Source organism: Coturnix japonica, chromosome 11, assembly GCF_001577835.2.
Source record: "Coturnix japonica isolate 7356 chromosome 11, Coturnix japonica 2.1, whole genome shotgun sequence".
In the NCBI taxonomy this organism is placed as follows: Eukaryota; Metazoa; Chordata; class Aves; order Galliformes; family Phasianidae; genus Coturnix; species Coturnix japonica.
The window spans coordinates 16541194-16555720 of NC_029526.1; the positions used below are offsets into that span (position 1 = coordinate 16541194).

Sequence of the window (14527 nt, forward strand, 5' to 3'; positions counted from 1 at the left end):
AGCCAGCCATGCCCTGTGGAGCAGCACAGTGAGGAGCTGCACCGTGGGGGCCATTCAATGGGGCAGCCCCTGGCCATGCAGCCGTCCCCACAGCGCTCCCACCCCGCCATGCCTGGCTGGGTCGCATTGGGCCACGCGGTGGAAACACAGCTGGGGGTGGGCGGCCCCATGTCACCCCACTGTGACGGGGAGCACGAGGCCATGGGGCTGTGCTGTGCCCCATGGAGCCACACTGTGCCCCATGGAGCCGTGCTGTGCCCCATAGAGCCGTGCTGTGCCCCATGGAGCCATGCTGTGCCCTATGGAGCCGTGCTGTGATCTATGGAGCCGTGCTGTGCCCCATGGAGCTGTGCTGTGCCCTATGGAGCCGTGCTGTGCCCCATGGAGCTGTGCTGTGCCCTATGGAGCTGTGCTGTGTCCCATAGAGCCGTGCTGTGCCCCATGGGGCCGTGCTGTGTCCCATAGAGCCGTGCTGTGCCCTATGGAACCATGCTGTGCCCTATGGAACCATGCTGTGCCCTATGGTGCCGTGCTGTGCCCTATGGAGCCGTGCTGTGCCCTATGGAGCCGTGCTGTGCCCTATGGAGCCGTGCTGTGCCCCATAGAGCTGTGCTGTGCCCTATGGAGCCGTGCTGCGCCCCATGGACCCTCCATCCCGGCCCTGCCCCTCCCCATGTGCCCTCATAGACCCTTACAAAAGGTCTCCGTGCGGAGGCGGAACCTTTTATCCGCGGAACGTTCGTTCCGGGGCGTTGTGTGCCCGCCGGAGCCCGCTCGAAACGGAGCGCACTGCCGGTACCGCCAGGTGAGACCCCGTGGGGCGGCTGTGCGGGTGGGGGCGGGGGTCGGGGCTGGGCTAAGAGGGGGCTTTAATGGCGGAGTCATTAACGGCCCGATGCTGGGCCCTGCTGTCAGCCTCCTGCGGGGTGGGCTCGGCCTGGGGCAGGCCCTATGCTGCCCTATGGTGGCCCATTGCTGCCCTATGCTGCCCTGTGTTGGCCCTATGCTGCCCTATGTTGCCCTGTGCTGCCCTATGTTGGCCCTATGGCGGTCCTACGTTGGCCCTATGCTGCCCTGCGTTGGCCCTATGCTGCCCTATGTTGGCCTTATGCTGCCCTATGCTGCCCTATGTTGGCCCTATGGCCCTGCAGTGTGGGTTTGTCCCATTAGAGTATCACTAGAGGTTCATTAGAGTATCTCATCACCTCTAATGTCCACCTGGTTCCTGCAGGCACACACAGCTCCATCAGTGCTCAGAGCCCCTCCAGGCTGATGGAGGGCATCCCCCATCCTTCCGGACAGCTTGTACCAGTGCCTTATTAACTGTATGGTAAAAAACAACAGCCTTTCTTCCTTGTATCCAGTCTCCTCTTTTAGCTTGAAACCATTTCCCCTTGTCCTGTCACAGCAGATGCTGCTAAAGAGTCAGCTCCCTTCTTATAGCCACCCCTAGGTAATGAAAGGTCACTCTCAGATCTGCCTGCAGCCTTCTCCTCTCCAGGCTGAGCAGCCCCGTCTCTCTCAGCCTGTCCTCACAGGGAGCTGTTCCATCCCTTGCATCATTTTGGTGGCCTCCATCTGTCCACACACCAACAGGCCCACGTCTGTACAGTGCTGAGGATCCACATCTGGACACAGTGCTCCAGGTGAGGTCTTACCAGCACCACCATCCTCTGTCCAGGACGATAGATGAGTGTTTGTGTTGCTCGTTGTCTCTGAGCAAAGTAAAGCAAACAGCTCCAGAGTGACCCTGCTCACACTGTCCCAGGTGTCTGTCACTACACACACACACATTGAATGCTACTTCAATGAAGCCCATAAACGCACAGGGCCTACTGAAGGTGCTGCTGTTTATTGTTCCATTAAATCCAGACTGGCGCTGTGCTGGAACAGGGATAATGTGATTTTTGGAAGCTGCTGTTCTGAAGCAGCATCTAACACCTGCTCCTTGTGAGGAAAAGCAAGCATGCCAAGTGCACTTAGCTGTGCTGGACTAGAGCACGGTGTGATGCTGGCAGTCGCTCACTTCCCATTAATGCCCCTCTTAATGCCTGGGGCATTAACATCTCTCCAGCACAGGCTGGATTTGATTGCGTTCTCTATTTTATGTTTGAGTCTGTACAGAGAAATGGAAAGATGTCATGCTAGTTTTGTCATGACCCGCTTTGGTTTTTTCCATCCCTATGGTACAAGTCACGAGTGCACACGGGTGACACCCTTTGTGTTGAGAGCTTTGCCCCCACGTTTCCGCAGAAAAACACCAGTTTCTTTTGCAGAAGCAGAAATTGAGGTTGATATGCAAAAGAAAATTCACAGTGCAAAGCAGCTTCCGCTGGGAGAAATGCTTTGAGTACGGACTCTCATCCGCAAGGCTTGCAGCCACCTCTATGCAAAAGCAAACACTGAGAGTCATAGAATGGCTTAAGTTGGAAGAGACCTTAAGGATCACGTAGTTCCAATCACTACACTCAACACTTGTTGCTGTCAGTGAAGTATCTGAGCTTTGCTTGATCTCTGCTCTTCCCTGAGTCCCTGCCAGCTCCCTGCATCCTTTTTGTTTCAGCTCCACCCTACGGTGGGAAGCTGAGCTGGGAGCTTGGAGTGGCTCATCACAATGTTCTAACAGTCACAACTGCCAGAATCAAGGAGATATCGTGTGCTGTCATCTGAGCTCCCATCTGCAGCTCCATGCCCTGTGCAGAGGGAACTTTTGCATCTGAGGCAGCTCCTCAGTCTGTCACATCTTCTTCTTGTCTCTGGCACACCAATGGACTCCTTTGCAAGGCGCTCCTGGAGCTGAGGCATCCATCTCCCCATTATGTTCTTGCAGGTTTTGCACTGCATTCACTCTCCCAAACGCTCCTGTGGGATGATCCAAGTGCTGGCCAGAGGTATTACACAGCCTGTGATCTTCCTAGAATCAAAGCATCTAATGAATGATCAGCCTTTAGTGGTGCTGGTGCTCCTTCTGGAGCTTTTCTCTGTTGAAAAACCCCGTCGCAGTGAGGAAGCCAGGCTGGGTGCCTGGGCTGAGCTCTGCACCGGTGGCACAGCTGAGCTCGGTGCTTTCAGCAGCGCTAGAACAAACCAGCAGCTGTTGCTTGCTGGGAAAGCAGCTGCGTGGCGAAGGCTCCGCTGCCTGTGGCTGCCTGGTGGTTGTTAACCTCCTGACTGGTCTGTCGTGTAAAGAAGCTTTAGAGCCAAAGTGATGCCTGTGATGGATGGGCTGTCAGGTCAAGGGGGCTGAGCACTTGCATGTGCTTTGGTGTGAGATTGCTTGTAGGAAGCAAGTCTTTGCTGGGCTGGGGCTTAGGGGGCTCGGGGTTTGTGTCTCAGTGCTGAACTCTGAGCACAGAGCAGGGATATGAGCAAAAGTGCAAATTGAGAGTGAGTTACCACTGTAATTATTTAACTTCTTAAGGTGCTGGTCAACTGAGTTAGAATGGCAGCACAGGTAGCCATTACTCCGTGTCCTAATATTTCAGATGGATTTAAAACCATTTTGGAGTGTAAGTCAGATTGTTAGGTTGCACAGGGAAAGGTCTCTGAGTCCTGTTCTATCTGATCAAGGCCTAGCACGCTGGGGATACAGCAGCCTGAACCATAAACATTAATAATACAGTGGGTATTATTCAAATGAAAGCTGCCACTTTTCCTTTGTGGGAATAAACCCCTGGGTAATCACCACTCATACTTATCTGTTCCTATAATTGCTTTCTGCAGAATCACTCCAAAAGAAGCTCTGCTGGCAGGATGCTGCTCTCCCTGCTTTCCCCCCGTGTGAGCTGGTCTGCACGATGCCTCCTTCGTGACTTGCACCGGTGGGGGCTGCGTGGGCAGAATAGGACTGGCTGTCCCTGGAGGGGAATACAAACCACACGGGCAGCCAGCAGCCACCACGTCAGCCCTGTCTTCACTAAGGCTTTGACTTTTGGTGATAAAGTCGCCATTGTTGACCAAAATGGTGAGCACACGTACAGGGAGCTTTACTGCCAGAGCCTCCGCCTGTCCCAGGAGATCTGTAGAGTCCTGCAGTGCCCCAGCAGGGACTTGAAGGAGGAGAGGATCTCATTTTTGTGCCCCAATGATGCCTCATATGTGGTTGCCCAGTGGGCTTCTTGGATGAGCGGAGGCATAGCGGTTCCCCTTTACAGAAAGCACCCTGTGCAGCAACTGGAGTACGTGATTGAGGATTCGCAGAGCGCTCTCGTCATCACAACAGAGGAGTATGTGGGGAAAATATCCCCTAGTGCTGAGAAGCTGGGAGTCCCCGTGCTGCCACTCGGGTCTCATAGCAGTGGATCCGCAGATCATACAGCGGTGGAAGACGTGCCCTTGGCATCCAGTGCTTCCTGGAAAGACAGGGGAGCCATGATAATCTACACGAGTGGGACAACGGGGAGACCAAAGGGTGTCCTCAGCACCCACAAGAACGTGCAGGCGGTGGTGAGTGCTGCTTTCTCTGCAATGCTTGTGCTGAGTTAGAGGTCTTGTCCATTCGGCATAACAGACCTGATTTCTGCACAGAGCTATGGGGCTGCGTCCTGAAAGTCCCCAGTGCTTCTGGGGTAAGCACAGGACTCAGTGTTTGAGGCTCTGAACCTCATGCTGTGGTTGCAGCCAGGGGCATGGCTTCTGCTTCCTTTCTTAGACAGCAGAAGAGGTGAGACCTGTTGTAAAAGGACTGCTTTCTTTGCAGTTTTCTTTTCTTCACTGTGACTAGCAAGGTATCTTTGCCCATAATTGGAATATAACTTAGCCCAGCACTGCACAGTGCTGTGTGAAGTCTGTGCATTATTTAGCTATATATCCCCAAGGCAAAAAATCCATTAGCTCTCTGAGCCAAAAGGAATTAAAAGTTTGAATGAGCCTGCTGACTACCTCACCAGTTTGTTATCACTGCCTGCAACCGATAGACTCATGCCATTAGGGAAAAAGAGCAGGGAATACACGGTGCCTTACGGACACGTCGTCGAGCTCACGCCTTTCTGGATGCACAGATACTGCAGTGGTGGGTGCAGTAAGAGAACCTTGATGGATAGAGCCAGGGCTTGGCTATATCGGGCAAAGAATCTGTTCCCTTACAAATATGCTGATCATTTGGGAGGCAGCCGAAGCAGAGACTGTCTTTGGTGCTGTCTCCCAGAAAGCTCCCTGCCCTGTGGAAGAGGGTTGTGAATGGCGTGACCAAATTCCACTGCTTTTTATTTTTAGAGAGCTGGAAATAAGCTCTCCAGTTGCTAACGTTGAGCTCTGAAGAACTTCACCCCTCACAGAAGCCTGAGGTCTACCACTTTAAAACACCCTGTTGTGAAGGGATAATGAGAAGTTTGATATATATTCTGTATATTCTCTTCGTGGGACATCAATCTCCTGCTCCCACTGGTTATTGCATGCTAAAAGAGCAATGCCATCAGTGTCCAAACCATGTCAGCTGAGCTCTGGAATATTTCAGGTTTTGTTTAGTATTTCTCCAGCAGGCTTATGATTTTGTGGGTGCTACTTACAGTCGTTGCTGACTCGGTTCTCAGTAACAAGGAAGGTCTGTGATCTGTGTGAATACACGTGTTAAAAAGGTGCAGGAGGGGATCATTGTGAGTGTTTTGTGGTGGTAATTCTGCTCCTGCTCACCCTAAAGAAGGGATTTCTGTGCCCAAGTGTTGTTCTGAGAGTGGTGGGGTTTCTGGTACCAGCTGTGCACAGGGATGATGGGAGGGTCAGGTATCTCATGCTGGTTGAAGCTTTCCTCCTGCCCTGCCATTGGGTTGCATGTGTTTTTCCACAGACCACGGGGCTGGTTGAAAAATGGGAGTGGAAGAAAGAAGATGTTATACTGCACGTGCTGCCTTTGCATCACGTCCACGGGGTGATCAATAAGCTGCTCTGTCCTCTCTGGGTGGGAGCAACATGCATCATGCTGCCCGAATTCAGCGCACAGATGGTAAGCCTGGAGGGATTGTGTGTTGTCTTTGAAATTCAGCAGCAAGACCCCATGTGCTGTAATTAGAGCAACTCAGCAAAGAAGTTCTTAAACAATTCCGACCTCTTTGGCTGCTGGCTGCGTGCAGTTCACAAACTGTTAAAACCCCTTTGTGTTGGATGCTCAGGTTGGGGTAAGTGTGCTCTGATGGAAAGAACAACTTGTTGGAGTGTGACTGACATAACCACAACACTGTGCTCCTCCTTGATGCTTTGGGGGTCTCATGTTGGGGGTGATCTATTCTCTATGCCCACTAAGAGCATCCACACCCAGAACAAGGCTTGTTCATTTTCTGGTACAAGGAGAAAGATGGAAATATTGGATTTTCCCCTCACACGTTGGCAGTGAGCTGCCTGAAGCAATACTGTTGGTTGGATATTTCATTTTGAGTAGCTTGCGTTTTCCCTGTCCTCGATGTTTTGTGTTACATTACATGACAGAACACAGACTTCAGGGTTTCTTACAGCCTGGCTAAGAGAAATGCTAATACATGTCACTTGCATAGAAACAGTGCTCTTGAGCTATGGAGGTACAAGTGTAAACAGATCTGTCAGTTTGGACGCAGCAATGTAAATGAGAGTTTGCACACTGAGAGCTGCTTGCAGTTCTGCAGGAGGGGTGACAGGAGGGAAACCTTATTTCTAAGTGTGTCTGTGCTGCATTTAGTGCTGTTTGCTGGCTGGGACAGGAAGCACCAGTCTCAGTGCTCTGCTTGTGTTTCGTTCCTTGCCCACAGTGGCAGGTAGCTGACTTAACAAGAGGATGAAAAGCTACAACCAGCAGTGAAATAGAACAGCTTCTACTGGCTCCTGGGAGCTGGCACTGTTCATATGCATCCCCTGATACTGGTGGTGGTGTGAGAGGCATTGATTTGCTCCGAGATGAGCAGTGTCACTATTAAGTGAGCAATCTCAGGTGCTGGTGCCACCTCAAAGCAGAAAGGGGACCTGCTTTGTCAGTAGGCAGCTCCTTGGACAAGTGATGAGAGCTTGTCAAGCCTGTGCTTAGTGCATGAACAAGCTGTTACGTGTCTGTGTTTATTCATGTGCCAGGCAGCTTTGTCATGCTGAAAGGAAAAAGAGCAAATGCACGGGGTGCACCTGGAACACCTTGATGCTGTGACTTGGGGCGTAGCTGAGTTTGGACTCTGATCTGAGTGAGCTGATGACCGTGTGATTCTTAGCTGCTTATTTCTGCTCCTCAGAGAGGCAACCACAGAAAATGTGCACTTCCCTTCTTGTTTCAAGATGGCCCTGGCACCTGAAAACCCAACTGGTGGCTGAGCACCGGTCCTTCAAGGGTAACAACCCCAGAACTGCAGAGGGGCAGCTCTATGTTCACATCTGCAGAAGGATGCTGTTGTAGAGGAAGGCAGTGGGGTCCCCTGGCAGCTGGAGCTGGTGATATCATGATAGTCGCTGCCTAATTTACCTGCTGCCACATTTATGGTGTCACCCCAAGAAGCGTTCTGTGCTCACAGCTTGGGGTGCAGCAGGGATGTGTGTCCCACCAAAGCCAGGGCTCTGTGCTCACAGCTTGGGGTGCAGCAGGGATGCGTGCCCATCAGACCCAGGGCTCAGAGCATCGTCCAGGCATTGCTAAGAGGCAGCTGATGTGGAGCAGAGGAGCGTGCCGATAGCCTGGAAGCAAAGCCAAGCCCTCTGGAGGGCGCGTTTCTCCACATCCTGTGCCCCTGGTGATTGATCGTCCCTTATACCCTTGTGTTTTTCTGTGCTCTCTCCCGACATCTGCAAATCAATGAGCTGACACTGAAGGATGGGTCGGGGTGCCTGCAGCAGGGTGCCCTCCTGCTGCCTCTGATCAAAGCCCTCTGCTGGAGCCAACAGTGAGGGCGAGTGAGGACAGCACCGGGGCCATCACAGCGACCCTGGAGGTTGGACTTGGGCAGAAGTCGACACAGTGAGTGAAGTTCCGGGGGCTCTCAGGTGCATTTGGGCTCTGAAGGACATCATCTGCCTTTTCTATTCTTTTTCTTCCCTTTATTTTTCCGAGGGCCTCCCCTGGGAGCTGCAAGTGGTTTGATCGACACTACAAAGAAAGCACGCGAGGGTAAATCAGGCTTTCTTGTGGAGTTTAATGCGAGCTGCCTTTCAGTTCCAGTCTATTTTCACCAGCTGTTTACAAAATACCCTTTGCTACTGAAATCAGCTCGCAGAGTTTCAGCGGAGGATTTTGCTAAAGGAGCCCGAGTTTTGCTGCGTGCTTTTTCTCTTGGTTGCACCTTGAGAAAGCAGCCAATTATGGTGTGATATAAAGAAACCCGGATGGCAGCTAAAACACTTGACAGCCTGATCAAAACAAGGCTGGGAACTTACTCTCAACCTGCTGCAGGCGTATTTAGCCTTGAGTGATACTGGCGTGGGTTCAAGAGAAACCGCAACAGCATACCCGATGTGTGTTTGGTTTCTAATCACTAACACTTCATTATACAAAATAAATACTTTATTATTACAGCCTTTATTAAATTACAGAATTTGCGGTGTGCCTTATAGTCAGATACTGATGCCAGTCTGGTTTTGGTGGTGGTAATAACACTGTTTATTTTTTCCCCTTGGTTAGAAGACACTCCGAGCCCTGGACCAGGACTTGTCTCTCCCTGCATCTTTCAGCCCCTTCGTCTGGTTTTAGTTACTGTCCATGGAAAGGTTAAAAATCAAACTGTAAAATAACCTCCGTGTCCTGACCCACATCCACTCCCACCAAAACAGCATCTGATGCCCAGGGCTGCGTGCGAGCTATTGCTGAGGCCACGGGGGCTCATTAAAGTGTATTGAGCTGCCTCAAGCGTGAAAGTTGCTGCATAAAATCAGATTCTTTTTATTAAATGAGGACATCCATTACTTTGCGCCAGCTACTGTACATGTTATAATTCACTTTATAGCACCATCTGTTAAGGCTGTCTCGCTTAAGCTTTTTGCAGCATCTTTTTATTGTAAGTTATTAAAAAATATGGCTGCATCTATTAATCATTTATTAATAAAGGGTTTATAAATGGACCCATACTTTTCAGCAGCGCAGTCAGTTCATCCACACCAAGTCCCCACTGTATGAACTGCAGTGTGATGCTGGGAGCTCCCCCAGCTGCTGCCTGCCCTGGGGGCTATAGGAGCAGCACCCAGCACTGCAAATGTGCTTCACTGCTTGGAAGGGACGGCTCTGAGCACAGCGACACCTCCGTGCTGCTGTGGGCATGCAGAGAGAGCAGAATGGTATCTGAGAGCTCGTTCCTCCCAGCAGCTGTGTGGGGCGAGGGCAGCTCTGATGTTATTTTTGCTTTCAGCTGGGCGTGAGAACGGGGAGGGCAGAATGTGCTTTGAAGTCAGAGCGAGCTGCGGCCGAAGGATCCCTTTATGGTCCTCTTGGCAGAGCTTGCTTCTATGCTGCATGCTTCTCCAGCTGCACCGCTGCGTGTGCAGGCAGCCAGCATTTCCCAGTGACTTCTGAACCCGTGCTTACAGAGTGGGGGCACCCAGAGCCCACTGCCTGCTGAGGATTTTGGCCAATGTGGGTTCATTCTGAGTTTGGACAGTGGGAACTGCTTGCCTTACCTTGGGGCACCACTGCTCCTGCCTGGACAGGAGGGGGCAAATGCTTAAAGGATGAATGTTCAGCTGGTTGCGTTGAACACAAAGTCAGATCCTGGCAGCTCTTCAGCATGGGGGGATGGAGGAGAGTTTTAGGAATCTGAACTCATTGTGGTCTGTGCTGCCCCTTTGGCTCTGCAGGTCTTGAGCTGCGTTGCATTGCCTGTGGGGTGACAACCATGTCTCTGCCCTGCAGGTGCTTTGTTGGTAAACATGCTGAGATGCAGATTTGTCACCCTAAACTTGTTGCGGTCACTGTAGCTGACTCCGTGCCTCGAATGTATGTACCCCACTAAAAATCCATGCCTTGTTTTACAGCGAGATGAGGGCTGAGTGCTGCTGCGTTGTGCCTCTGATTGGCTGCATGGTGATGTCCCATGGCACAGCAGCATGGTTGCCTGCTGGGAGGATATGCACGCACCCTGGTCCTGAGCCTCTCCTTGTGATCTATCGCTTCTACAGACATCAGCCTCGGTGCTTTAGGGATTGTTTTTATCATCAAAGCAAACGCAAGCACTCAGGGTTCTGATGTGCAATAACCAAGCACCAAAAGGACGGTGCGCTGGGATTGCCTGTCCCATAGTGTTTCAGCTGGAGCAAGGCACCTCTCTTTTCATTCTGCTCCAGACTCAACGAGGAGGCGGTGGAGGGAGGAGCAGGTTGCTGCCGAATGGGTTGTGTTTGATCACTTCGTGCAGACCTGGCTTTCAAAAGTTAGCATTTCTCTTCCTGTCTCCCCAGCTCTGCCGTCTGTCCTCAGCATCTGCTCAGGAGTAATGTCTTTTCATGTGTGTGGGGAGAAAGAAGAGATGGAACCGGAGCCTGTCATATTTACTTATATTCCCGGGTCCCAGGGAAGGCACTTGCTCCTTTCAGTATGCCTGCAGCACAGGAAGGGTTTAAAAGCTTCAGCCTGGAATACAGCGGGGCTGTCAAACTGCACTGATGAATAAATGATTAAAACCAGAGTCACGCGGAGCACAAACACTTTGGGGTTGCAACACACACGAGGTGAAGCCACCGAGGGCCTGCTTTCCCTTTGAAGAGAGGAGCGTTTCCCTTTGTGCACGTTGCTCCCCAGCAGCAGCTCTGTTTGGCTGCAGCCACTGTTGCTCTCACACGGATCCGCGGGCAGCACTACCTGCGTGGCAGAGATCGATGCACAACACAAAGGCAGCTCCCAGATCAAAAGGAGAAGTAAAGGGATGATTTAACCTTGCATTAGAGCTGTTGTTGCTGCTGAAAAGGTTTGAAAAAAAAAATAATAATAAATTCGATAACCACTGAAAATGATCCCATCATTTTATAGAGGAGAGAGGAGCTGTTGTGTCTGTCAATAGAGGTAGCGGTGTGGGTCGTCTATTATCTGTTTGGGTTTAATGGGAAAATCCATGCTGATTTTTGCTTTCCTTTCAGCTTTAAGGCATTTTTTGCCCACGTCTCTTCTGGCTTCTTTTAGAGCATCAGGCAAAGGCTGCCTGGACGTAGCATACGAATGGCCACTACCACCTTCTCCTTTCCTCTGCATTAGAAGTTGCCCAGGTACTGATAGATCTGGCTTCTGTCTGCTTTACACCATCTCACATTTCCCTCTGAGGGCAAAGGCTCTGTTAAAGAAGGAAAAATTGCTGCCTTTTCTCTGTGCTACATCCCCTCCTTCAGGTAACGTTAGCAGATCTGGATGCAGGAGGGAAGGACAGTCTATGGGAGCAGCTTGCACGTTCCTGCGGCCTCATTCAGCACCGTGCCATCTGCGTGCTGGAAGAAATACGTGGGAAAATCTTGCAGCTTTGCCTCACTGGGATTGTTTTCTACCCGCTGGTGTCATTTTTTCCTCTCTTTTTTTTTTTTCCCCCTCTCATTTCCTGCTGGCAAAATCCCACCGGCCAGCCCATGGAATTGCCCAGATATGCTTTTGTGTAGTGGGAGGGGAAGAAAATCAGGAATGTCAGAGGGCTCTTGGGAACAGAAGGTCTTCTGCTTTGCTGGCTCAGGCAGCCTGTCCTGTAAGCCAGCAGCGCTTTTGCTGCCATCGTTGCTGATGGGAAGCTCTACCCATTCTTGTTTTCTTGCAGCTGGAAACTGTTTGATTCAAGCTTTTGTTCGTCTTAAAGGGAGCTCTGGTCTAGTCCTGAACATATGCCATCTGAAGACTGGTTCCTGTGCTTTGCGCTATAGTGATGATTTAAAGGCTCAGTGTTAGAGCCAGAGGGCTGTGCCCCACTGGGTGTCCTCAGAGCCAGGCTGGGGGGTCCCAGCTGGAGATGGCATCTCTGAGCTCCCTGCAGACAGAGCAGGGGGTGCATTTGTGGCAGAGGTCTCAGGTGGGCAAAGTAAAAGGAAGTGGTGGGCAGCCGATATCCTGTCTGCGGGTGATTGATGTGACAGTGACACTTGGGTAACAGAGAGGGAGAGATGGATCGCATTGCTCTGAACCTGACAGTGTCAGAGGATGCCGTGCGTGGGAAGGGCAGAGCTGGCCCCGTGCTGGAGACCATCCAAGTCCTGGGCTTGATTGATTAGTCCCAGGTAACGAGGCTTTCCCAGATCCTTCTCTTAAACCATGAAGTTCTGGTTATAAAGCAGCAATAGCTGTTTCAGCTGGCTGGGCAGCAACAAGCCCTCTGGACGCCTCTGGGTCTGCGGAGAGCTGGGGGCTGCCAGCCTTGTGCCGCAGCTCGGTGCTTAGTGCTGCTACAACACATGGTCGGGATCCAGATTTGGCTGAGCAGCAGCAGAACAGGTGGGGATGTTTGGCTGTCAGCAGATCGACCCAGCAGCGGCTGGTGGCACGCATCCAAAGGCAGCTGCTTATCTTCAGGAAGGGGCTGCTGCTGGGGCGAGTCGGGCTGACACAGAGCTGCACCCATCGCCAGGATGGTGGCACGAAGGGTTTCATCTGGGGCAGGAGCTGAGCAGATGTGTGAGGATTGGGGGATCCTGGGGTGCAGCAGGGAGCTGTATTTTGGAGTGATGTCACTGAGTGTTTGCTCGCTTTGTTGTTGTTGTCGTTCTTTAATCCAAATGCATGTGAAAATAAATCTGCTGCACAGCCATTCAGGCTGGAAGTCTGCCCGCAACTCCCCACAGCTGCTCCGGGCTTCTGCAGGCAAATCACACGGTGAGGATCGAGCAGTTCCAAACGTCTGTCTCCCTTCAGTTGTTTGGCACAGACCCGGTGCCTGCTTGCTGTCACCTGTTCCTCTGCCTGAGGCAGTAGCTCTGTGGAGCACCAGGGGGAGAGGAGCATCCCTGGCTTTGGAGATGTATCTCTGTGTGCTGCTGCCTCAAATGCTGTGAGGCTGAAAAGAAAAAGACCTTTGGGAGATGTACAGTAGGGGTCAGATCCTCCTCGGTGCAATTTTGCCTATTCTGCCTTCGTTTAGGGCTCTGTGCTGGCAGGGATGCCTGCAGCATCAGGGCATGGCTGCGTTGTGTCACTCGGTCACTGCAGATACACCACATTCCTTTTCTGCTCTCCCCAGTGCCCGTGGGGCTCACAGTACTCCTGTCCCAGCTCCCTTGGCTCTGGGGGTATCCTTAGGTCCCAACCCCATGCCTGGTGGCTTCCCAATGTGTGCATCCCTTGGGTGGGACGCTGCCTCTGTTGGATGTGTAGGGCTGCATTAAGAAGAACAACGTGGTGTCCGTGGGGTTTTTTAGGGGCTGATTGTTCTGAAGCAGCCAAGTGAGAGCCGGCAGGGAGAGGTGGTGCTGGAGCAGTGAAGTAGAAAGTAATGAAATGGAACCTGAGCGAGCAGGACGGAGGGGAAAGGGGCAGAGCACACAGCAGCACCCGGGGTGACAGCATGAAGGAGAATCACTTGTTCACCTCCAATCAATTCATGCTTTTTTTCACCGCCGCACGTGCCTGTGTGCAGCTGAGCGTGTGCTGGGAGGGAGGGAGGGGAGGCGAGCGGTGTCAGGAGCTGTTAGGAAATACATTTGTCAACAGCAGGGCAGGGAGAAAGAAGAGAGGCAGCCGTCACTGGAGCCAAGCGGGCCGGAGCCCTTTATTGATGGCTTTGTATCATTCATGTCTTGGGGAGAGCTCACCTAGGGGGAAGAGTGAGAACGTGTGGAAGAAATGGGTCTGATTTCAATAGTTATGCCTGTTCATTGCTAACTGCTCCCACATGGGTCCTCAAAGCTTCAGGTCCATGGGCTCCCACCTGTGTGCTGTGTTCCTTGTGTGTGACTCTGTGTCTTTCCCCTCTGGAAAAGCTGGCAGCTTTGTGTAAGCTTTGACGTGTTCTGTGTGCTCACAGAATTCACCACTCCTACCCCAGGCTGTCTCCATCAGCAAGAGCTTGGTGGTACCAAAAAGTGCCATTGCTATCATATATTCAGGTATATCTGTATGTATATGTTGCTTCTTTCCTAGGTTTGGAAGAAGTTCCTGAGCTCCCAAGCTCCCCGTGTCAGCGTCTTCATGGCAGTGCCCACTATCTATGCCAAGCTGATAGAATACTACGACCAGCATTTCTCTCAGCCCCAAGTGCAGGACTTTGTACGTGCCTTCTGCCAGGAGAACATCAGGTAGGTGGGCAGAGCATGACCTGATGCCCCCAGCTCTGAACCAGGCAGGGGCTGTTGTGGCTGTTGCACCAGGGAACCTACCAAGTCTTCTTTTGGGCTTCACCTCCTCACTACCAGGCAGGCTGCAGTGCTGTATGATCTCTCCGACAAGAACAGGGGTGACATTATTTAATTATAAGCTACTCTTGCGTGGTAAAGCAATGCATGCTTATTATACGTGTCACCCTACATGGTACAAGACTAAGAACTTCATCCTGCAGCCCACAGATCCCTACAGATGCTGCTGCTTGTGCTGCGGAATCTCTTTTAGGAGGCTGTCCTGTCTTAACTGGAACCTCCCTATTAGAGAATCTCTTCTGTGTGAGGAATATCTTTGATACTGGCTGAAGGGTTTTGGGACTCG

The 14527-nt window shown here is 51.8% G+C and overlaps 1 protein-coding gene across 4 annotated transcripts in view; it reads left to right on the forward strand.

Moving 5' to 3' along the window:
• Positions 1–757: 757 nt before the first annotated feature.
• The window catches only part of ACSF3 (acyl-CoA synthetase family member 3), a 38752-nt gene continuing 24982 nt past the window's right edge, over positions 758–14527 (forward strand). For 2 of the 4 annotated variants that reach the window (XR_001557835.2, XM_015874396.2), the window contains exons 1-4: positions 758–805; positions 3724–4446; positions 5786–5941; positions 13970–14124. Coding sequence is in view for 3 of the 4 variants with exons in the window: in XM_015874396.2 (XP_015729882.1) it covers positions 3754–4446; positions 5786–5941; positions 13970–14124 (1004 nt within the window). In the remaining variant the exon portion in view is untranslated. Of the gene's footprint in view, positions 806–1477; positions 1647–3723; positions 4447–5785; positions 5942–13969; positions 14125–14527 lie in introns of those variants that run through there. The other 2 variants (XM_032447098.1, XM_032447099.1) reach the window with 2 other exon arrangements.